Raw genomic sequence first — 23,863 nt, 5'->3', positions numbered from 1 at the left:
AAGATAATGAACCTATCCGTTGCTCCCCAAAGTTTCCTCATTCCCCTTTGGAATCCCCCCACCTTCAATTCCCAAGCAACCACTCTTTTTTTGACTGGCTTTGTTCACTCGGTATAATAATTTAGAAATTCATCCATGTTGTTACAACTGTTAATTGTTGGTTCTGTTTTATTGCTAAGTAGTATTATATTGAATGGATATACCATAATTTGTTTATCCATTCACTCTTTGTTGGATATTTGGGATGCTTCTAATTTGGGGCTATTAAAAATAAAGCTGCTGTGAACATTTGTGTCTAAGTCTTATGGGCATATGCTTTTTTTTCTCTTGGGTAAATACTTAGGAGTTGAGTGGTGTGGTCATTTAGTAGGTATACAACATTTTAAGAAACTGCCAATTGTTTTTCAAAGTGATTGAACCATTTTGTATTCTCAGCAGCCATGTGTGATAATTCTAGTATCTGCATATCCTTTCTAACACATAGTATAGTCTTAAATTTCAGTTGTTCAAATACATGCATATTGATATCTCATTTTGGCTCAGATTCCTCCAGTGACTAATGATAGAGCATTTTTTTGTATATACAGTAGCACATGAAGCTTGATGAAGTGTTGTTCAGATCTTTTGCTCGCTTAAAAATTTTTAAGTAATAATTTAAATAATAACAAATAATACATTTAAAATATAAATTTATTATGGAATTTTGAGAGGTCTTTATACATTCTGGGTACAAGTATTTTTTAATCAGATATGTGGTTTGCAAATATTTCTCCAGGCCTGTGACTTGTCCTTTTTAAAGAACAGAAGTTACTAATTTTGACGAAGTTCAATTTATTATCATTATTATTATTGAATATGATTTTGGTGTTGTATCTAAGAAATTGTTACGTAACCAAACCAGAAAAATTTCCCCTATATTTTCTTCTGGAAGTTTTAGTTTTAGATATTACACTTAAGCCTATGAACCATTTTGAGTTAACTTTTGTGTGAGGTATGGATTGAAGTTTTGGGTTTTTTCTACATGTGAATATCCAATTGTTCCAGTACCATTGGTTGAAAAGACAACCCTTTCTCCATTGAATGGCTTTTGCACCTTTGTTGACCATATATGTGTGGATCTACTTCTGGATGCTGTTCTGTTTCACTGATCTCTTTGTCTGTCTTTCTGCCAGTACCACACGTACTGTCTTGATTACTATAGCGTTATAATAAATCTTGAAATCAGGCAGTCTGATTCCTCCAACTTTGTTCTTTTTTCAAGGTTGTTTTGGTTATTTGTCCTTTGCATTTCCATATGAATTTTAAGTATTGGCTTATTAATTATTACCCAAAAAGAGCATGCTGGGGTTTTGATTGGGGTTGATAGATTGATTTGATTGGTTTGATAGATTTGATTGACAGATCAGTTTGAAGAGAATCAACATTTTAAGAATATTGAGTCTGCTGATCCATTAACATGTGTGTCTGTCCACTTACTGAGATCTTATTTAATTTCACCAGTGTTTTGTAGTTTTAATGGGCTTTATATAAATTATATCATACTTTATATATTATTCTGTACTTGCCTTTCTCACTTAACATTTTTTTCTTAAATTCATTCATCTTGAGGTATGTAGCAATACTTAATTCATTTTCACTGTGATATGCCGTTCCATTGTATGAACATGCCATAATTTATTTTTTCTTTTATAGATGAATGTTTAGGTTATTTCCAGTTTTTCTTTTTTTGCTATTTCAAATAATGCAGCTGTGGATATTCCCATACAAATGAGCTAGCACATTTGGGTAACAGTTTTCTAGTTGAATAGGCTACTGAGGAGTGGGTTTATTTATTGGCTTTACTAGACATTGCCAAATTGTTTTCCAGTTTATATTATGATCAGCACTGTGTAAGTTTTTGTTACTCCCCATCTTCACCAGTTGAGGCTGTTGGACTTCTTTTGCTAAATTGATAGGTATGAAATAGTATCTCACTGTGGTTTTAATATGCATTTTCTGAGTCTTAATGAGATGGATTATCTTTTTATATGTTTTTTTTCTTCTGTTAAATATCTGTTCATCTCATTTGCCCATTTTTGTTTTATTTTTTTAAAATTTTATTTATTTATTTATTTATTTATTTATTTTTGGCTGCATTGGCTCTTAGTCGTGGCAGGTGGGATCTTCATTGAGGCACGTGGGATCTTCCATTGCAGTGCGCGGGCTCTTTGTTGTGGCACGTGGGCTTCTCTCTAGTTGTGGGCGTGGGCTTCTCTCTAGTTGTGGGCGTGGGCTTCTCTCTAGTTGTGGGCGTGGGCTTCTCTAGTTGTGGTGTGCGGGCTCCAGAGTGCATGGGCTCCAGAGCGAGTGGGCTCTATAGTTTGCCGCACGCGAGCTCTCTAGTTGAGGCGTGCAAGCTCAGTAGTTGTGGTGTGCGGGCTTAGTTGCCCCATGGCCTGTGGGATCTTAGTTCCCCGGCCAGGGATCGAGTGCACGTCCCCTGCATTGGCAGGTGGATCTTTACCACTGGACCACCAGGGAAGTCCTGCCCATTTTTATTTTAGATTGTCTTTTTCTTAATACTTTTTAGGAGTTTTTAAAAATATATTTTGGATACTGGATATATCTTTTTTTAACTTACATGTATTTCAAATATCTCTTCCCAGTTCATGGCTTATCTTCTTACATTCTTTTTGGTGTTTTTTGATGAGTAGAAGTTGTGAAGCAACTCCTACTGTATTAAAGAGTTTAAAAGGATAGTTGACCAACTTATCAATAACACTTCTAAGCCCTAAATCCTATAGAAGCCTAGTTTCAGATCCATTTTATAATTTTCCTTTATAAATTTTCATTTATTTCAGACAGAGTTTTGGGGTGCAGGGGAGGAGGTGAGAACCATGGTTTCTTTAAGGACCTAATAACAAGTTTTAAAAGCAGGTCTCATGTTTTGAAAATTTTTCTTAAATTTTTTTTAGGCTGGACCAGAATATGGTCAAGGAATGAACCCCATTAGCCGCCTGGCTCAAATTCAACAGGCCAAAAAGGAAAAGGAACCAGATTACGTTTTGCTTTCAGAAAGAGGACTGCCTCGACGTCGGGAATTTGTGATGCAGGTATTTCTAACTTTTATATTAAAAGATTTTTTTAACTATTGAAAAAATTTAGAAATCCTGAGGCTGGAATAGAGATATGGTGGAAAAGAAAACTAGGAATTAATAGTAGAAGGTAGAACTGTTTACACTTAAAAGTGTTCATTCCCTCCAGGCCCATCTACCAACTTGGTTGAAACATTCAAGTGTCAAGGACATGTTAGAATAGATAGTATGAGTTTCTAAGGGACCGTGAGCTCACGCAGAGTTCATCATTTAGAATGCCTATCTGTAACTTAATGTGTTGCAGTTTGCAGCTGGAGTCTATTAACTACTGGGAATAAAAGACAGATGGAATTAGAAACAAAATTTAGAAGGGTGGATGTAGTATGTGGAACAGGGCCAAGAGCATGAGCTTTTGAGTTATTAGAAAAATTAGGAAAAGGGAGCTAGCTGGCTACCTAACTGTGGTGAGGACTGAGGGACTCAGAATTGCTGAGAGATTTAACTGCTGCGTTGTGAAGCCAAGAAAATTGAAGAATGGTTGCTGGTGTATTGGTCGATGGGTGGGGACTAGGAATGAGGTAGAAGGCCTAAAATGCCCTCCTTCGTTTTAAATCCTATACCTATCCATCTTCATTTGCCAAGTCAAGCCCCGGTATCACAGAAACTTTTCATTTTTATTATGAAAATTTCAAACGTATCCAAAGGTGGATATATTTAATAGTATGCTTTTAAAAATAGTATAATGGAAGAGTATAATGGCATCTTGGGGAATATACCCATCATCCAAAGCCAACAATTAAGATTTCTGCTGTACTTGCTTTGGCTACCAGTTTTTCTTTCCTCCCTTCCTCCCACCCTCCTTTCCTTCTTTTCCTGAAGTATTTTAAAGCTGCTTTCTAACCACATGTCATTTTAGCCTACATACTTAGTGTGTATCTCTAAAACATATGGAAGTTTTTCTTACATTTTCTTACATTAGGCATGGTTCATTAGAATCATCTAGCACCCAGTCTGTATTTAAATTCTCATTGTCCCAACTGTTTCTGTTATAATAGGCTTGTCAGAGAACCTTTTTCCAGTCAAACCTGTGGCTCTCATTTTTAATAAAACCCAGTTACAATCAACAGATGTTAATTAAGTGCTGATCCATGGCAAACGTTCTGGACTCAAATATAGTATCTCATGTTGATTAACTTTTCATGCATGTCTAAATTTTACCTTCCTTCCTAATTTGTAATCCCCATGTTTCTTTATGTCACAGTACCCAATATGGCGGTATGTATGTAGTAGGACCTTCATAAACCTGTGAGGTATATTTGCTGCCTGCCTGATTGAGAGCTAGTATGTTAGGCTTTTGTTGGTGATATAAACTTATGCTGTAGTTACAGGTGAACCACGGTTGGGAACTTAGATATCCAGAGAGGGGGAATTCTTCTGTGGTTTGTGAATGCATTATTGTCTGGATGTCACTGGGACCCGCAACAGTGTGGTTCCAGTATTTTCACTTTGTTAAACACGTGCACCGTTTTTCTTTTTACATTCTTGACTTTAAAGAATTATAGAAAATAATTCTTTGAACTCCGAAACTTGAGGGAAAAAAAAATCCCCTACATTTTAGACCTGTGTCAGGAATAAAAACTGGCTTTGACTTTATTAAACAATTCCTTTCCTGTGGATTATATTGAGTACCCCTTTTGAAAGAGGAATTTAGAATATCTTAGGCGAGCTTCCATTTTATGGGTATTCATAAACATTCTAGTCAAACAGGAACATTTGGCTGTACTTTTAAATGTTTTCACACTGAATTCATATTGTTTTTTCCTTCTTCTGAAAGCCCCAGTGGATTCATTACAGTATTGCAGCAACTTCATCAAAGTAAAGGCTTTTGTATAAACTACTTAAACAATGTTATCATTCATTATAATTGAATCGTTATAATTGAATGTGGAAGTAAACTATCTAAAGATAATGTGCTCATATTTATCTATCACCAGAAAAACCCCACAAACAAATGTGTGTTATAAAATGGATGTAGTTACTTGTATTGATTACTAGGTAAAGGAAGATCTCTGATGACATTATTTGGATATTTAGGTCCAGAGAAAATTTCTTAAAGTTTTTTTTTTTTTTTTGGAGAGACATATTTTAATTTTTCAAGAGAAAATAACGGTAACTAAATTGTGTATCAGCACATTCTGTTATTATGTGTCATATGATGTTAATTTTTCTACCTGTGATTAAGATCTCCAGATTTAAAAAAATATATGTAAAGGAAATTTCATTTGTGACTCAGTGAAAGATAATTAAGTTTTTGGTAAATGCTATTTTAGAATTTTTTTGTTGGTTTTTTGAGGACTTGATTAATTTAAAAAAAATTTTTTTTAAATAGTATCTTGGTTTTTTTTTTTTTTTTTTTTTTTGGGTGGGGGCGCCGTGCTGTGTGGCATGTGGGATCTTAGTTCCCTGACCAGGGATCAAACCCGTGCCCCCTGCAATTAGAAGCGTGGAGTTTTAACCACTGGACTGCCAGGAAGTCCAGATGACTTGATTAATTTAAATGATTTGTTTAAAGACAAAAAATCTGGCCGTCTTAAATTTATTGCATAGCAAAATAATTGAGCTTCTTTGCAGAAAAATTAACATTTTAATGTAAAAGTCTTATAATAGTTATAAAATTTGTGAGCTTTCTAGGAAGATGACTTTTGGAAGTTTACTTACATACTTACTTGACTTTTATAATGCAGTGATTTTTTTTTTTGAGTGACCACTGTGAGTGCTGGCAGGGAATCAAAGTCCTTTAGCACAGTGGTCTTTTTCAATAGTAACAAATAACTCTGGGGTAACCAACTACTCACAAGCTATTGAACCATGCAACTAAAAAACTTGTGTCAGACAAAGGGTGGGTGAATGGGAAAAATGAATCTGGAAGCACCTGTTCTGGAAATAAGTCTTGAGGTGTCAGAGTAGGTCAGACGGAAAGCCAGCAGACATAGATTTAAGGTGAATGCTGTGATGGGAACCCCATGGCCCAAGAGCAGGAACCTGGAGCCAGAGGGCCTCAGGCCTGGGCAGGTAAATGAGATTTAGGGATGAAGCAGCAGAAGATTTGAATGAGAATGACAAGACGTATATAGCCTGTGAAAACAGATGAAACATCTTTCGCTGCTCAGTTATCTTTTGCTGCCATTTACTTTGGCAAGTCTTGTGACCCTCAGAGCAGTAGAGGAAGCTTCTGACGTAGCTGGGCTGATCGTTTAGCTAGCATGCATTCCAGCAACAACACAGGGTCTGGTGAAGCTGGCGAACAAACCAAGCACTGGAAAAAACAACAGGTAGCAGAGGCTGGCTCTAGCCAGGGACTCAAGGACACACAGGGCCTTGATAACATCGGGTCCGGTGCAGGCCAACAGATGTGGGAGGTGTGTGTGTGCACCTAGCTCCAAGGATCTGCCGTGAACAGCACTAGATCAGTGCTTCTGAGTGGGGTCCATAGACTACTGCTGATTTGTCATAATGTGGTGGTTTCTGGTTTCAGGAGAAGAAGCAGTGAAATGTTTCAAAAACATTGCACAGATCTGAACTATAAGATTTGTGATAGTTGTTACAGAGGTTCTATAATGAGTACATTTTCAGTGTCTCATACACTGCAAGAAGTATGTCATTTAGTTCATCTTGAGTTATACTCTGTTTAGAAAGTGCAGTTCTTTGTCATATAATTTGGACATTATTTATAATTGTTAAGTTTTTTTTTAAGCACTGTGTTGCATATCCCTAATTCCTTAAAAGGAGTTGGTTCACTGAAGCTTAAAAGTAGTGATGGAAATAGTAATACAAATAAAAATCTCAATAATGGTGTAAGAATAAATGGCAAACAGTACACATGTGTGGATACCAGATGGAAATCTATATGTTCTGACACAAGTGAAATAACCAATGTTATGATTACACACAAAAGCCAAAAAAGAAAAATATGTGTAGAATTATCATACATTGTATCTGAAAACTAGTTTTAGTTGTATCATTCACTGCTAGTACCCAGTATAGTGTCATTGTGAAATTTTATTAAAGTGTCATGAAGCTATTGAAGTTTTCTAATTTTTTTTAAGCAAATTGCAGTGACATTTGATAAAACAATTCAAAATTTCAGATCTAGATTGCCTGTTCAGCCTTCTTGCTCATTTTTCAGCTGTTTTTCTAAAAAAATGGATTTATAGGAATCTATTATATATTCTGGAAATGTGAGTCTTTTGCAGTTATATGGCATTTCAAATATCTTCTCTTGTGCTGTGACCTGACTTTTTTCCTTTTTTATTGATACTTTTTGAGGAATAGAAGTAATTCATTTTAAGGCAGTCAAGTTTATCTCTCTTTTCCCTGATGTTAATTTTATAATGTCTAGACATCCCGAAGAATAATGCCCCCACCTTGTTCTTCCTCAAAAGGATCTTGGCTGTTCTTTGCACCTTGCATTTCCATGTAAATTTTGGAATCAGCTTGTCAAATATTGTAAAAATATGTGTGGGATTTTGATGGGAATTTATTGAATTTATAGGTCAATTTGAAAAAATTGATATTATTATAATATTGAGTCTTCAGTGCATGAGTATGGCATATCTCTATTAGGTTTATCTTAATATTTCTCAATAATGTGTATTGTTTTATGTGTAAAGATTTTTAAACATCATAGGTATTTGATTTTTGTTTAATATAAATTGTATCTTTTAATATTTTTCATTTTCTACTTAATTGTTGATGGAATATACAAGGGCAGTTGGCTTTTGTATACTGTCTTTTATACAAGAACTTGTACTTTCATAAATTCTTATAATTTACCCATAAATTTTCTTGGATTTCCTCTGTAAATATTATTTCTGCAAATAATGACAGTTTGTTCTTACACTTCTAATTCTTTTTTTTTTTTTTAATTTTTATTTATTTACTTATTTATTTATGGCTGTGTTAGGTCTTTGTTTCTATGCAAGGGCTTTCTCTAATTGCGGCAAGTGGGGACCACTCTTCATCGCGGTGCGTGGGCCTCTCACTGTCGCGGCCTCTCTTGTTGCGGAGCACAGGCTCCAGACGCGCAGGCTCAGTAATTGTGGCTCACGGGCCTAGTTGCTCCGCGGCATGTGGGATCTTCCCAGACCAGGGCTCGAACCCGTGTCCCCTGCATTGGCAGGCAGAATCTCAACCACTGCACCACCAGGGAAGCCCACTTCTAATTCTTAAACCTTTTAGTTTGCTTGCCGTATTGCTATGTCCAGGGTTTGCAGTAAAATGTTAAATACTAGTAAAAATGGAGGGCATTTTTGTCTTGTTTCTAATTTCAGAACTTCAACATTAAGTATAATGTTTGTTGAGGTTTGAGTTCTCTTCCTTCCCTAGTTGCTAAGAGTTTTTATCATGAATGAAGGTTGAGTTTTAGCAAATGCTTTTGCTTCATTTATTAGGGTGATCATATGATTTGTCTCCTCAACTGATTAATATAGTAGATTCCATTGATTTTGTTTGAGTTTCGAATGTTAGACTTATCTTGCATTTTTGGAATAAACCTAACTTAGTCACAACTTTTCTTCTTTTTAATATTGCTTTGTTCAATGTACTATTATATGGTTTAAACTAGCATTTATGTTCATGAGTGAAACTGGTCTGTAAAATTTTTTTCTTATACTTGTTGGATTTTGGAACCAAAGTGATGCCTCACTGAATAATTGGGGACTGATTCCTCTTTTTTTATTCTTGGATGAATTTTTGTAAGATTAGCATTATTCTTCCTTAAATGTTGAGTAGAACTTGCTGGAGAAGCTCTCAGTAGTTTTCTTTGTGGAAAAGTTTTTAATTGTGGTTTTAATTTCTTTAGTAGTTACAGACCTATATAGCTAAGGGTTTATTCTGTGCCAGTTTTGGTAATTTGTATTGTCTAGGAATTTTTCCATTTTATCTAAATAGTCAAAAAATGTTAGCTGAAATATTCAGTATCCTTTATTATTTTGTAATGCTACAGAAGCTGTAGTAATCTCCCATTTTCATTCTTATTTGTGTCTTTTCTTATTTTTTCTTGATCAGTATTACCTTTGGTTTATCATTTTATTAGTCCTTTCAGGGAACCAACTTTAAGCTTTTTGAACTTCTCTGTTGTACTTTGTTTTATATTTCCTTAATTTCTGCTCTTGTCTTTATTTTTCTATTTTCTTTGGGTTTATTTTGCTGTTAATAACTTCTTGGGGCTTCCCTGGTGGCGCAGTGGTTGAGAATCTGCCTGCCAATGCAGGGGACCCGGGTTCAAGCCCTGGTCTGGGAAGATCCCACATGCCGCGGAGCAACTAGGCCCATGAGCCACAATTACTGAGCCTGCGCGTCTGGAGCCTGTGCTCCGCAACAAGAGAGGCCATGATAGTGAAAGGCCCGCGCACCGTGATGAAGAGTGGCCCCCACTTGCCACAACTAGAGAAAGCCATCGCACAGAAACGAAGACCCAACACAGCCAAAAATAAATAAATAAATAATTAATTTAAAAAAAAAATTGAGATGGATGGTTAGCTTATTACTTTTCTGCCTTTCTCTAAGCTTTTATAGCTTATTTATTTTCTTCTAGACACTCTTTTAGCTACATCCTTCAAGTTTTGATATACTGTATTTCCATTATTATTAAAATATTTTCTAATTTCCGGTGAGATTTCTTCTTTGCCCATAGATTATTTAGATTGTTTAATTTCCAAAACTGTGATTATCTTCTTGTCTGCTTCTATCACTTACTGAGAACAACGTATAAAAACAAATTCCATTCTCATTGTGTATTTTCTATTTCTCCTTGTAATTCTTTCCTCTTTTGTTTTCTCATTTACTTTTTATATTTGTATTATCTCAGCACATGCAAGTCTAAAAAATCATTAGCCAACTCAGGAAATGTACATGTGGATATAAAATGGCTGATGTATATTTAAATATGTTGATGTACATGTATACATGTGTACATCAAGTGTTCACAAAAGGTAACTGTGGAATAGTTCTAATGATAACAAGCTACCATTTATTGAGCAGTTATACTCAGATACTGTAACATACACTGTAGTTTACATACATTTTTGTGTTTAATTTTCAAAGCAACACTTATTAGGTCATTGTATTATCCCTCTTTTACTGATGAAAAAACTGAGGCTTAGAGATAGTAAATAATTTGAATCAGTTCATGCAGCTAGGAAGTAGTAGAGTTGGATTTCAACTAAATCTGACTTGGAAGTCTTTGTTCTTAACCACAGTATTGTACTAATCTTTATATATTAGTTGTCTTCAGGAACTATTTAATGTAAACCTTTGTAAATGATATCATTTTTAAAATTTATTTTTTGGATTAAAGACTTTTATTGACGTATAGTTAATGTACAGTATTATGTAAGTTACGGGTGTACAATACAATAATTCACAATTTTAGTTATTATAAAGTATTGGCTATATTCCCTGTGTTGTACAATATGTCCTTGTAGCTTATTTCATACATAGTAGCTTGTACATCTTAATCCCCTACCCCTATATTGCCCCTCCCCTCCTCCCTCTCCCCCCGGCAACCACTAGTTTGTTTTCTGTATCTGTAAGTCTGTTTCTTTTTTTGTTATATTTACTAGTTGTATTTTTTAGATTCCACATATGAGTGACATCATACAGTATTTGTATTTCTCTGTCTGACTTATTTCACTTAGCCTAATACCCTCCAAGTCCATCTATGTTGTTGCAAATGGTAGAATTTCATTCTTTTTTATGGTTGAGTAGTATCCCATTGTGTATATATACCACATCTTCTTTATCCATTCATCTGTTGGTGGACACTTAGGTTGCTTCCATGTCTTGGTAGTCATGAACAATGCTACTATGAACATTGGGGTACATGTATCTTTTTGAATTAGTGTTTTTGTTTTTTTCAGATATATACCCAGGAGTGGAATTGCTGGTACATATGGTAGTTCTTTTTTTTTTTTTTTTTTAATAATTTTTATTGGAGTATAGTTGATTTACAATGTTGTGTTAGTTTTAGGGTACAGCAAAGTGAATCAGTTATACATATACATATATTCACTCTTTTTTAGGTTCTTTTCCCATATAGGTCATTACAGAGTTTTGAGTAGAGTTTCCTGTGCTATACAGTAGGTCCGTATTAGTTATCTATTTTTTGTATAGTAGTGTGTATATCTCAATCCTAGTCTCCCAATTTATCCCTCTCCCCCATTCTGTTTTTAGTTTTTTTGAGAAACCTCCACACTGTTTTCCACAGTGGCTGCACCAATTTACATTCCCACCAACAGTGCAGGAGGGTTCCCTTTTCTCCACATCCTCGCCAACATTAGTTATTTGTGTTCTTTTTGATGATAGCCGTTCTGACAGGTGTGAGGTGATAGCTCATTGTGGTTTTGATTTGCATTTCCCTCATGATTAGCGGTATTGAGCATCTTTTCATGTGCCTCTTGGCCATCTCCACGTCCTCTTTAGAGAAATGTCTATTCAGGTCCTCTGCCCATTTTAACATTATTTTAAATGGCAGCAACATGAATTTCAGCCTTTTCAGTTTAATAAGTAAAGAATACTAAATGTAGTCGTAATCAACTCTCTACAATGTGAATTTTATTTTTCTGCTTATATCAATAATACAAGTTTATTGTTTAAAACTCAAATAATATAGAAATATGTAAGGAACTAAAAATCTTCTAAGATTCTGTCATCCTGAGATAACCCCCACTGACATTTTGAGGACCATGTTTCCATACTTTTCTCTATGTATATATTCATATATATTTTACATAAAAGGGATCTTAATTGCCATTTTTATTACGGACTGAAGTTTATATTTTTGAATGCTAGAGAGCAGAACACATTGCTTTATGGTGTTAAGGTTTGTTACCAAAGCAACTATCATTAATTTCTTACTTTAATCTTACCAGGTCAAGGTAGGCAATGAAGTTGCTACTGGAACAGGACCTAATAAAAAGATAGCCAAAAAAAATGCTGCAGAAGCAATGCTGTTACAACTTGGTTATAAAGCATCCACTAGTCTTCAAGATCAACTTGACAAGGTGAGAGTTAAATTTACATGGACAAGTTCTATCCTGTCAGGGTATAAAAGTGATGAGCAAATTCTGTCCCAGTGTTCCTTGACTCTAAGTACTGTCTTAACTGGTGTTAAAGTAGATGTCAAGTTTTAACTTTTCTAAGGTGGTACTCTATCTTCATATCTTTAAAGATAGATTCTCCAGGTATAAAATAACAGCTGTTTAGGGTTCAAGATAAAATATTATAATCTTACAATTAGAAAATACTAAAAGTTCATTGTATCATTATACATATCTTATATAATACCAGTGTAATAATTTTAGCTTACTGACTGATGATTTTTGCCTTATGTACACAGTTTTAATTCGTGCTTTTTTAAGAATAGAGGTTGTTAGCCTTTATTTCTGGAATACAGCTGGAAACACTGGAAATAAAGATCCTGATTACACCTTTAAGGCAGGAACTATATAGGACAGACACTCTATAAACTAATTTTTCTATTTACTTTAAATTAAAGGTAAACTCAGAGGGTGTTTATTTTCTGCCAAGACTTGTGTTCATGGTCCCCTATTTCTTCTGCAGCAGGTAATGACATCATTAACACCTACCTCTGTTGCAAGAGAAGCTGAGAACCTTGAATTCAGGACTTGGCAGATAACTTGGCAGGAACTGGCTTCATTTCACTTTGTATTAAATTATCATTTTATCTATACATATGTATAAATTATTTTTATTAAACATTTTATTTGTATGAACATTCACAAAACAGGCGTAATAATTATTTCTATCATAAACAATATGCTTTTTTCCATGCCATTTTCTCACACAAGGATTCTGTTTCAGGGATATTTTCAGTTTCTGCAGGAACATCTTTCTGAAGGTTAGAGTAGCAATGAAATCATCTATTAAAAAATATTTAGATACGCTTTTCTTTTTAAGGCACTACAAATATCTAGGCAGTTATTTTGAGTGATTAAAAATTATTTGTCTGTGTGATATCACTGGAGATTTCAATTCTGTTTTTATAACCTGGCTAATGAATGCTTTTTCCTCTTTTAAAAGTATTTGTAACATGAAACCTAACATGTGTTCAAGTTTCTATAGTTCTTATATTGTGTATATGTTGTTTTAACTTAACACATTTATATTGACTTAAAATTGGTAGGTGATTTATAAAAATACGTCAAAATAAATCTCATAGACATTTATTTGTAAGTTAAGTGAAAATAAAATAGAACAAAAAACTGGCATTAATTTCATTAATTTGAAAAACGTTTTTTGCTTACCCACTGTGTTATTAGTTAGGGTTCTCCAGAGGAACAGAGCCCGACAGAGAGAGAGAGAGTGTGTGTGTGTGCGTGTGCGTGTGTGTATCACACGGAGATTTTTTAAAGGAATTGGCCCATGCAATTTTGGAGGCTTGGCTAGTCCAGAATTTGCTGGGGAGGCTGGCAGGCTGGAGACTCAGGAAGGAGCTGCAGAGTCCAGAGGCGATTGGCTAGAGAGCTGCCTCTCGCTCCAGGGAAGGTCAGCCTTTTTCTAGGCAGGACTTCAACTGTTGAGGCCCACCCACGTTATAGAGAGCCATTTGCTTTACTCAAAGTTCAGTGATTTAAATGTAAATCTCTTCCAAAAACACCCTCACAGAAACACCCGGAATAACATTTGACCAAATATCTGAGAACGGTAGCCCAGACAAGTTGACACATAAAATTAACCACCACCCCCACTAAATGCCAAACACTTAAAATTGAAGATAATGGGATGACTGGAATTTTGTCCCTGCACTCAAGAAACTGACCAGTAAGTGTTAGGGGTGAGGAGCTTTAATCATATAACAAAAATTATAGTATAATTAAAATTCTAGATATGTGAAGATGAATCTGGAAAGTCAGGAATAGCTGAGACCACTGTTTTTATGTGAAGTAAAGAGCTTTTGAATTATTAATTTGAGATTTGAACTTGAAAGTGACATGATCTGGTTTGCTTTCTTCAAAAGACAGTCCTATAAGTAATGTACTGAATGGATTTGGGCAGGACAGGACTGAAGGCAGGGAGGCCAGTGCTAGCAGGATTGTTCAGGTGAAAGATGCTGAGGGTCTGAACTAAGGCAGTGGTGGTAGAGAGGAGAGGGGAAAGACACCAGCAGTCCTTCTGAGGTGTACATGATGAGATGTCAGTAGCAGATAATGTGCGTGGGGGTACAGGAAGAAGGAGGAGGAAAGAATACCTGCAAAAGGGGCAGTAGAGAATGATCTTAAGAAGAAGGTGGCCGTCGTGTGCTGCAGAGATCAAATAAGAGAAGGAGTGAATACAATGATTTGTCAATAAGAAGATCTTTGGAGAATGTAGCAAAAGCAATTAAAAAAACAAACCTGTAAAAGCAGTTTTTAAAAACTTGGCTTTTAAAAAAAATAAGCAAGATATGTACGTGATTAAAAGAATTTAAATAGCACAAAAGAGTAAACAGTGAAAAAAAAATGTTAGTCTCACTTCACCCTGAGACTCTCAGTCTCTTGGTCTCTCTTCCTAAAAAGTTATCTCCCACAGTGAGTTAATATTTGTACATCGTGTAGAATAGTGTCTGGAATATAGTGAATCTTATGTAAGGATTTGATAAATAAAGATGAAATAAATATCCTTACAGAGATATTCTATGTGTATGCACTAACATGCCCCCTTTAAAAAAATCCAGATTCATCGAGTTGCGGTTCAATACATTTCGACGTGTGTGTGTGTGTGTGTGTGTGTGTGTGTGTGTGTGTGTGTGTACATGCACTGACCACCATCACAATTAAGATTTATAACATTTCTGTTACCCCAAACAGTTCCTTAATGCCCATTTATAGTAAATGTCTTCTCCTTTCCTCAGCCCTTGCCAAGCACTGGTCTGATTTCTGTGTCTATAATTTTGCCTTTTCCAAAATGTTGTATAAATTGAATCGTACATTATGTAGCCTTTAGTGTCTGGCTTCTTTTTTTTTTTTAATAAATTTATTTATTTATTTATTTTTGGCTGCATTGGGTTTTCATTGCTGTGTGTGGGCTTTCTCTAGTTGCGGCGAGCCCCCTGCTACTCTTTGTTTTGGTGCACGCGCTTCTCATTGTGGTGGCTTCTCTTGTTGCGGAGCATGGGCTCTAGGCATGAGGGCTTCAGTAGTTGTGGCGCGCGTGCTCAGTAGTTGTGGCTTGTGGGCTCTAGAGTGCAGGCTCAGTAGTTGTGGCCCATGGGCTTAGTTGCTCTGTGGCATGTGGGATCTTCCTGGACCAGGGATCAAACCCATGTCCCCTGCAATGGCAGGCAGTTCTTAACCACTGCGCCACTAGGGAAGTCCCGTGTCCGGCTTCTTATCGCTGAGATTCATGCACATTGTTGCATTTATCATTCATTTGTTCTGTTTTATTGTTTGTCACTGTTTTATTCTTCACCAACATTTAGGTTGTTTGTAGTTTGAGGCTATTATAAATAAAGTGGTTAAAAACATTCATGTACAAATCTTTATTGTACATATTCTCTAGTATATCCTATAGGTACACAGTTAAATAATAAGTACCGTGTCACTTTACAAGAAACTGAAGATGTTTTCCAGAGGGGCTGTATCATTTTGCATTTCCACAAGCAATGTTTGAGATTTCCAATTACTCCACATCTTTTCCCACTCTTGTTATTGTCATTTAGCTTTGATCATGCTAGTAGGTGTATAACATTATCTCTTTGGATTTTAATTGCATTTTCCCTAATTAATAATGCTGAGTAGTTTATCATGTGTTTATTTACCATTCATATCTCTTCCATGAAGTATTTGTTCAAAATTTTTGTCTTTTAAAAAACTGGATGGTTTGCTTCCTTATTATTGGGTTGTAAAAGTTCTTTATATATTTTGTGTGCCAGTCCTCTATCAGATAAATGACTCCCCTCTCCTCCCTTCCTGCCTTCTCTCCTTTTTTTATGTACGTTCAGGCACCACATTTGTTTAAAAGATGAGTGCTTTTCCATTGAATTCCTTAGCACCTTTGTTGAAAATCAATTGACCACATATGTATGGGTCTGTTTCTAGATTCTCTATTCTGTTCCATTAATCTGTATGTCTGTTCTTCAGCTATTACAACTGTATATCGAGTGTAGCTTTTTTGCTATGGTTTCAAATCAAATAAAGAACTCCATCTTTGTTCTGCTTTTTAAAAATCTTTTTGGTTAATCTAGAGTCTTTGCATTTTCATAATAAACTGTAGAGTCAATTTCTACCAAAAAATATCCAGTTGGGATTTTTCTTTGGGATTGTGTTGACTGTGTAGATCAGTTTTACATAAATTGATATCTTAAGAATATTGAGTCTTCCAGCCCATGAACAAGATCTAGCTCCCCGTTTATTTAGGTTTTTAGAAATAGATCCCAGCAGTGTTTTGTACTTTTTCATAGAAATATCTTGTACATTTTTAATGTTTATCCCTAAGCGTTTCATGTTTGTGGATGCTATTGTTAATGGTATTGGTTTTTAATTTGAATTTCCAATTCTTCTTTTCTAGCATTTAGAAATACAATTGTCTTTTATATATTGACCTTGTATCCTGTGACCTTGCTAAACTGACTTATCAGTTAGGTTAGCTTATTTTGTAGATTTTTTTGTGATTTTCTGCATCGATGATGTGTCATCTGTGAATAAAGACAGTTTTTTTTTCCTTTCTAATCTGTATGCTTTTTATTTATTTGTCTTGCTTTATTGCCCTGAGTAGAACATCCAGAGCAATGTTGAATAGAAGTGATTGATTGTTGAATAGGAAAGCAGATATCTTTACCTTGTTTCTGATCTTACGAGGAAATCATTGTCTTTCACCATTATATACTGGGATGCTTGTAGGCTTTTTATATATGCTCTATATCAGACTGATAGTTCCTTGTATTCTTGCATTGTTGAGAAGTTTTTTTCCCCTTAATTATCAGTGAATGTTGAACTTTGCTAGATGCTTTCTGTGCATCTGTTGGGATACTCACATGACTTTTCTGTTTAGTTTGTGGATATGGTGAATTTTTTTATTGATGGATTTTAAAAAATTTATGTGATACAGGTTCCCCCACTATCTGAAAGTATAGCATTCCTATGAAACATTTTGTAAGCCAGAATGGCCTAAAATGAAGAAGTGTTTACCTTAGGACACATCTTGGTAACGGATGCACAACATAAATCCAGATAAAGCACAGATCTTCAGATGCAGTTCAAAGCTATGGCGGCTGGATGCTGAGATGCTGCATGTAGTTGCCGCTCTTGGTGTGCGCTGCCTCAGTGATGGTTACCTGCAAAATAAACGCTGAATGGTATTTTTGGTTTTTCATAAAAGTGAAAACCCTCTTTGGATTTCTTTTGGTCAACAATAACAGGTACTAGTGCAGGTCTTTCATAAAAGCAAATGGCATAAAGTAAACTTTCAAAAGGTAGGGGATAGCTGTATATACATACATAACAAAGATTACCGTTTTAACCATTTTTAGGTGTACATTTCAGTGGCATTAAGTACAATTACAGTGTTGTGCAACTATCACCACTATCCACAGCCAGAAAGTTTTCATCATCCCAAGTAGAAATACTGGTTTTAGTATCACTGTCAGGGTAGTGCTGGCCTCCTATAGTAAGTTTGGAAGTATCTCCTCCTCTTTCATAGTCTCAAAGAGTTTGGTATTCTTTCTTCCTTAATTGTTGGGTAGAATTTACCAGTGGAGCCATCTGGGTTTAGAATTTTTTCTGTAGGAAGGTTTTAAGTATAAATTGAGTTTAAAAAATAGATATAAGACTACTCAGATTATCTACTTCTGCTTGAGTGAGCTTTGGCAGTTCGAATCTTTCAAGGAATTTGTCCATTTCATCTAAGTTGAGTTTAATGGTATAAAGTTGTTCATAACACTGCCTTATCATTCTTTTAATGGCTACAGCATCTGTAGTGATATTTTCTCTCTCATTTCTGATATTGATAATTTGTTTCTTCTCTTTTTTTCTCTGGATCAATCTGGCTAGGGGTTTATCAATTATTTTTATCCTTTTCAAACAACCAGGTTATGGTTTCATTGGTTTTTCTCTATTTTTCTATTTTCAATTTTATTGATTTCTGCTCTTTATTTTATCCTTCCTTCACTTGCTTTGGATTTAATTTTCTATTCTTTTTCTAGTTTTGTAAGCTAGAAGCTTAGACTGTGGATCTGAGAACTTTCTTCTTTTCTAATATAAGAATTTAATGATATGTATTTCTCTTTAAGCACTGGTTTAGCTCTGTCCCACAGATTTTGGCTAGTTGAGTTTTTATTTTTATTCATTTCAAAATTTGTTCTAATTTCCCTTTGATTTCTTCTTTCAAGTCCTGTGTCTCTTCTGATTTTCTGTTTACTTCTTATATCAAGTGTTAATGTCTCCAGCTAGAAATTTGGATTTATCTACTTTCAGTTTTATCAATTTTGTTTTATGTACTTTGAAGCTATCTTGTTACATACATATACCTTTAGGGTTGTTATGCCTTTATGATGACTTGGCCACTTTATTATTATGTGAATTTTTTTCTCTCCCTGGTAATATTCCTTGTTCTGAATTCTTCTTTGTCTGATGTTAATATAGTCACTCCAGTTTTATTTTGATTAGTGTTTGTGTGGGATATTTCCCCCCCCATCATTTTACTTTTAGCCTATCTGTGTCTTTATGTTTAAATTGGTTTCTTTTAGAAAGCATATAATAGGGTCTTGCTTTTTAAAATATAATTTGACAATCTCTGCCTTTTAGTTGGAGGTGATCAGACCATTTGTACTTACTATAGCTGTTGATGTGGTTGGATTTAAATCTACCATCTTATTAGTTGTTTCTGTTTTTTCCATTTACTCTTTGTTCACTTTTTTCTCTTTCACCTTCGATGTGGTCATACATTTTACTTCTATCTATATACTATAAAACCCACAGTTTGTTGTTATTAATTTTGCTTTATATAGTCAATCTTTTTATGTGGTTAAAATCAGGAAAAGTATCTTATATTTAGTTTCATTTTTTTACCATTTTCAGAATTCTTTATTCATTTGTGTAGATCTAAATTTCTTTCCGGTATTATACTCTTGCTTGTAGAACTTCCTTTAATACTACTTGTATTAGAAGTTCTGCTGGCAGTGATTTCTGTCAGCTTTTGTTTGATGAGAAATTTGTTATTTCATCTTCATTTTAAAAGTTATTTTTGTCTGGGTATGGCATTCTGGGTTTTTGTGTTTCTTTCAGCACTTTAAAAGATCTTGTTCCACTGTCTTCTGACTTGCATGGTTTTTTATATGAAGTCTGTTGTAATTCTTATCTGCCTTCTTTTTCCTCTCTTGATGTGCTTTTTTCTCCCCTCTGAAGGCCTTCAAAATTTTCCTTTTTCATTAGTTCTCAGCAGTTTGACTCTGATATGTCTAAATTTGATTCTTTCCTTTCTTCCTCCTTCTCTTCTTCCCTCTTCTCCCTCCTTCCTCTTTTGTTTCTCCCTTTTGCCTCCTTTTCTTCCTCTTCCTCCTTCCTTTCTCCTTTTTGTATTTTTCCTGCTTAGTGGTCTCTGAACACATTGGATCTGGGATTTGTTCTCATTCAGTTATTTTGTCAAATTCTCAGGTATCATCTTTTAAAATATTTCTTCTTCCTTGTTTTCTCTCTCCTTGGGAGTTTCCAGTTACGCATTTGTTAGCCCATTGGTATTGTCTTAATAGATCCAGAATCTTCTGTTCCTTTTTATTTTTCACTCCTTTTTTTTCCTGTTTCTCAGTTTGAGTAATTTCTATTGATTTATCTACAATATTACTGATTATTCTCCAGCTGTGTTCATCTGTTAATAATGACATCAATATTAATTTTCTTCTGTGGTATTTATCTCCCTAGGATTTCCATCTGCTTTTGTTCTATAATTTCTGTTTTTCTCCTGAAATTCTCCAAATGTTCATGCATGTTGTTTGCCTTTTACATTAGATCTTTTAACCTATTAATCACAGGTATTGTAAAATTTATTTCTTAGAGTTCTAGCATCTGGGTCATCTCTGGGTCCTGTTTTGTTGACTTCTCCCTCTTTTGACAAAAGGTTATTTCTTTTTGTAGTTTTGGGTGTCTCATAATGTTTGAATGAATGTTGGACATTGTGTATTGAGAAACATTAGAGGCTGAGTTAAGTAGCATTTATGTTGAGAAATAGGCACATCTCTTCTTCTGTCAGACTGTTACTATGGAGGGTGGCATCAATCTAGTCAGTAGTTGGGCTTGTTTTGGGTTTTGTTGTTGCCACAGTCTATTAACTTCAAGTTCCTTTAGCAGTGGTTTGCTGTTATCTGTGTTTTGTTTGGGGTAAGGTTTGGGGAGGGTTTTTCCTCAATGTTTCTGCTCTCTCCTCAGGTAGCAGCAGTCCTTTCTTTGCTCTGCCACGAGGTGAGGGGTATCTCTATGCTTTGTAGTCAACTGCTCCTACTTGTTATTTGACCATAGGATTGTGTTGGGTAAGGGAGCATAATTCTTTTTTTTTTTTTTAACATCTTTATTGGAGTATAAGTGCTTTACAATGGTGTGTTAGTTTCTTCTTTATAACAAAGTGAATCAGCTATACATGTACATATATCCCCATATCTCTTCCCTCTTGTATCTCCCTCCCTCCCACCGTCCCTATCCCACCCCTCTAGGTGGTCACAAAGCACCGAGCTGATCACCCTGTGCTATGCGGCTGCTTCCCAATATCTATCAGTTTTACATTTGGTAGTGTATATATATCCATGCCACTCTCTTTGTCCCAGCTTACCCTTCCCACTCCCCATGTCCTCAAGTCCATTCTCTAGTAGGTCTGCGTCTTTATTCCCGTCCTGCCCCTAGGTCCTTCATGACTTTTTTTTTTTTTTTTTTTTTTTTTTTAGATTCCGTATATATGTGTTAGCATACGGTATCTTTCTGACTTACTTCACTCTGTATGACAGACTCTAGGTCCATCCACCTCACTACAAGTAACTCAATTTCGTTTCTTTTTATGACTGAGTAATATTCCATTATATATATGTGCCACATCTTCTTTATTCATTCATCTGTCGATGGACACTTAGGTTGCTTCCAAACCCTCAGAATGGGAGAGAATATTTGCAAATGAAGCAACTGACAAAGGATTAGTCTCCAAAATTTACAAGCAGCTCAATATCAAAAAAACAAACAACCCAATCCAAAAATGGGCAGAAGACCTAAATAGACATTTTTCCAAAGAATATACAGATTGCCAACAAACACATGAAAGAATGCTCAACATCGTTAATCATTAGAGAAATGCAAATCAAAACTACAATGAGATATCACCTCACGCCAGTCAGAATGGCCATCATCAAAAAATCTACAAACAATCGGGCTTCCCTGGTGGCGCAGTGGTTGAGAGTCTGCTTGCCAATGCAGGGGACGCGGGTTCGAGCCCTGGTCTGGGAAGATCCCACATGCCGCGGAGCAACTGGGCCCGTGAGCCACAACTACTGAGCCTGTGCTTCTGCAGCCTGTGCTCTGCAACAACAGAGGCCGCGACAGTGAGAGGCCCGCGCACCGCGATGAAGAGTGGCCCCCGCTTGCCGCAACTAGAGAAAGCCCTCGCACAGAAACGAAGACCCAACACAGCTAAAACTAACTAACTAAATAAATAATAAAAATAAAGGAATTCCTAAAAAAAAAGAGAGAAAGGGAGTGGGGATGTGGGTGCCCGATACACCCCTTTAAAAAAAAAAATCTACAAACAATAAATGCTGGAGGGGGTGTGGAGAAAAGGGAACCCTCTTGCACTGTTGGTGTGAATGTAAATTGATACAGCCACTATGGAGAACAGTATGGAGGTTCCTTAAAAAACTAAAACTAGAACTACCATATGACCCAGCAATCCCACTACTGGGCATATACCCTGAGAAAACCATAATTCAGAAAGAGTCATGTAACACAATGTTCATTGCAGCTCTATTTACAATAGCCAGGGAGCATAGTTCTTGATTTTCTTGTCCAACTTCATTCTCAGACAGACTCTATGGTCCTGGGGCTCAGAGGTGGGTTTTTCCTACTATTTCTACCTCCTTCCCCACGGTAGCCAAACTTTACTTTGGATCTGTAGGTTGTGTTGGGTGCAGTAGAGTTTTCCAGCCCCTTTCCCAACATTTTCAGACATCTGCTTTGTATTGGCGCAGGGTCTTTCTCTCAAGAGGGTTTTCTACCCTCCCTTTTTTTTTTTCCTGGAGTAGATAGCTTTTGCTTCTACTCTTTTTTTTTTTTTAAAATAAATAAATTTATTTATTTATTTATTTATTTATTTATTTTTGGCTGTGTTGGGTCTTCGTTTCTGTGTGAGGGCTTTCTCCAGTTGCGGTGAGTGGGGGCCACTCTTCATCGTGGTGCGCGGGCCTCTCACTGTCGTGGCCTCTCCCGTTGCGGAGCACAGGCTCCAGACGCACAGGCTCAGTAGTTGTGGCTCACGGGCTTAGTTGCTCCGCGGCATGTGGGATCTTCCCAGACCAGGGCTCGAACCCATGTTCCCTGCATTGGCAGACAGATTCTTAACCACTGTGCCACCAGGGAAGCCCTGCTTCTACTCTTTACCCAGAAGCAATGAGTCTTTGCCTGAGCTTTTGGGTTAATAAAATTTCCTACCTCTAGAGGCAGATAGGATTTGTTTCTCTCCTTTCTTAGTGGCTTGAGCTTTTGTCTTTGTATGAGAGAAGACTAGAGGAGTGTGCAGAGTTCTTGGCTTTTCTCTCAGTGACAGACATTCACCTGCTTCATACCTGTACCACCGAGTGGGGCTCTCTCCGGTTTCCTGATGTACCTCCAGTTGTCCTGAGTTCCCAGAGGAAGCCCATGGAAAAGCACTTCTCTCTGGAGTTCCTAGTTTTTCTAAACTGTTGTGCTAACCCACATGCAGCCTTTCAGAATTTACTAACATTTCATCTGCTTTCTTCTTACCAGCATTTTTGATATTCATCTCTTCCTTCCTTGCTCTGCCAATGTTGAAATATTTTGTGAGCCCAGCCTCTCCTCAGAGGGGTTTGTCACTCTCTAGAATTCATGTCATTTGTTTGCTTTACAATCTCAGATCTCTGATGGGTTCAAGAAAAGTTATGATTTTTTACATTGTCTGGCTCTTTCTCATTGTTACATTTCTACATTCTAAGGAAGAGTGAAACACTCTCTCTACCTTTAAAAAAATATACTGATCTTGCATCTTGATTGTTTTTTCACTTACATGTTGGGGTTTAACTTATAACTTGGAATTTGTTTTACATCAAGATATAACTGGCATGTGCTTCATTCTTTTTTATATTTGTTTATTATATATTGATCAAAGTAATATAAGTAGTACTCATATATGTATAAGAAGTCAAGATTTATTCAAGATTAATGGTATAAAGACTCAAGTTTTATAATAAAAAACGATGCTATCCTGCACTGCAACTGACCATTTCTGTTTCCCTTTTTCCAAAGGCAACCACTCACTACCCGTTTTAGTTGCTCTGTTATTTTCTACTGTCAGTAGCTTATACTGAGATTTCTTGGTGTTGTTTTTTTTTTTTTTTTTTTTTCTTTTTAGGTTATTATCTGAGTTCCTGCTATGGAAAATGAAGATTTAGTTCTCTTATTCATACTCCACATGTATACTTTTCTATGTCTCTCTAATTTAACCCCAAACTCTCTGCCAAGTAAACACATCATGTACTTTTTTAGTTTCTTGGTTTTTCTTTCTTGGAGCTCTTTATCCTCCTCTTCTAC

At 35.8% G+C, this 23,863-nt stretch overlaps 1 protein-coding gene across 2 annotated transcripts in view; it reads left to right on the top strand.

Moving 5' to 3' along the window:
• LOC309622338 (double-stranded RNA-binding protein Staufen homolog 2-like) overlaps positions 1–21,045 on the top strand; it is a 29,521-nt gene extending 8,476 nt beyond the window's left edge. Inside the window, exons 4-6 of one of the 2 annotated variants that reach the window (XM_082409439.1) lie at positions 2,955–3,092; positions 12,005–12,136; positions 12,699–21,045. In XM_082409439.1, coding sequence (XP_082265565.1) covers positions 2,955–3,092; positions 12,005–12,136; positions 12,699–12,836 — 408 coding nt within the window. In that variant the 3' untranslated portion in view covers positions 12,837–21,045. Of the gene's footprint in view, positions 1–2,954; positions 3,093–12,004; positions 12,137–12,695 lie in introns of both variants that reach the window. The other variant, XM_082409440.1, reaches the window with a different exon arrangement.
• Positions 21,046–23,863: the final 2,818 nt, after the last annotated feature.

The sequence above is a fragment of the Balaenoptera borealis genome (assembly GCF_965194805.1).
Source record: "Balaenoptera borealis genome assembly, contig: HAP1_SCAFFOLD_2162, whole genome shotgun sequence".
Lineage (NCBI taxonomy): Eukaryota > Metazoa > Chordata > Mammalia > Artiodactyla > Balaenopteridae > Balaenoptera > Balaenoptera borealis.
This window is presented reverse-complemented; position numbering and strand designations above follow the sequence as displayed.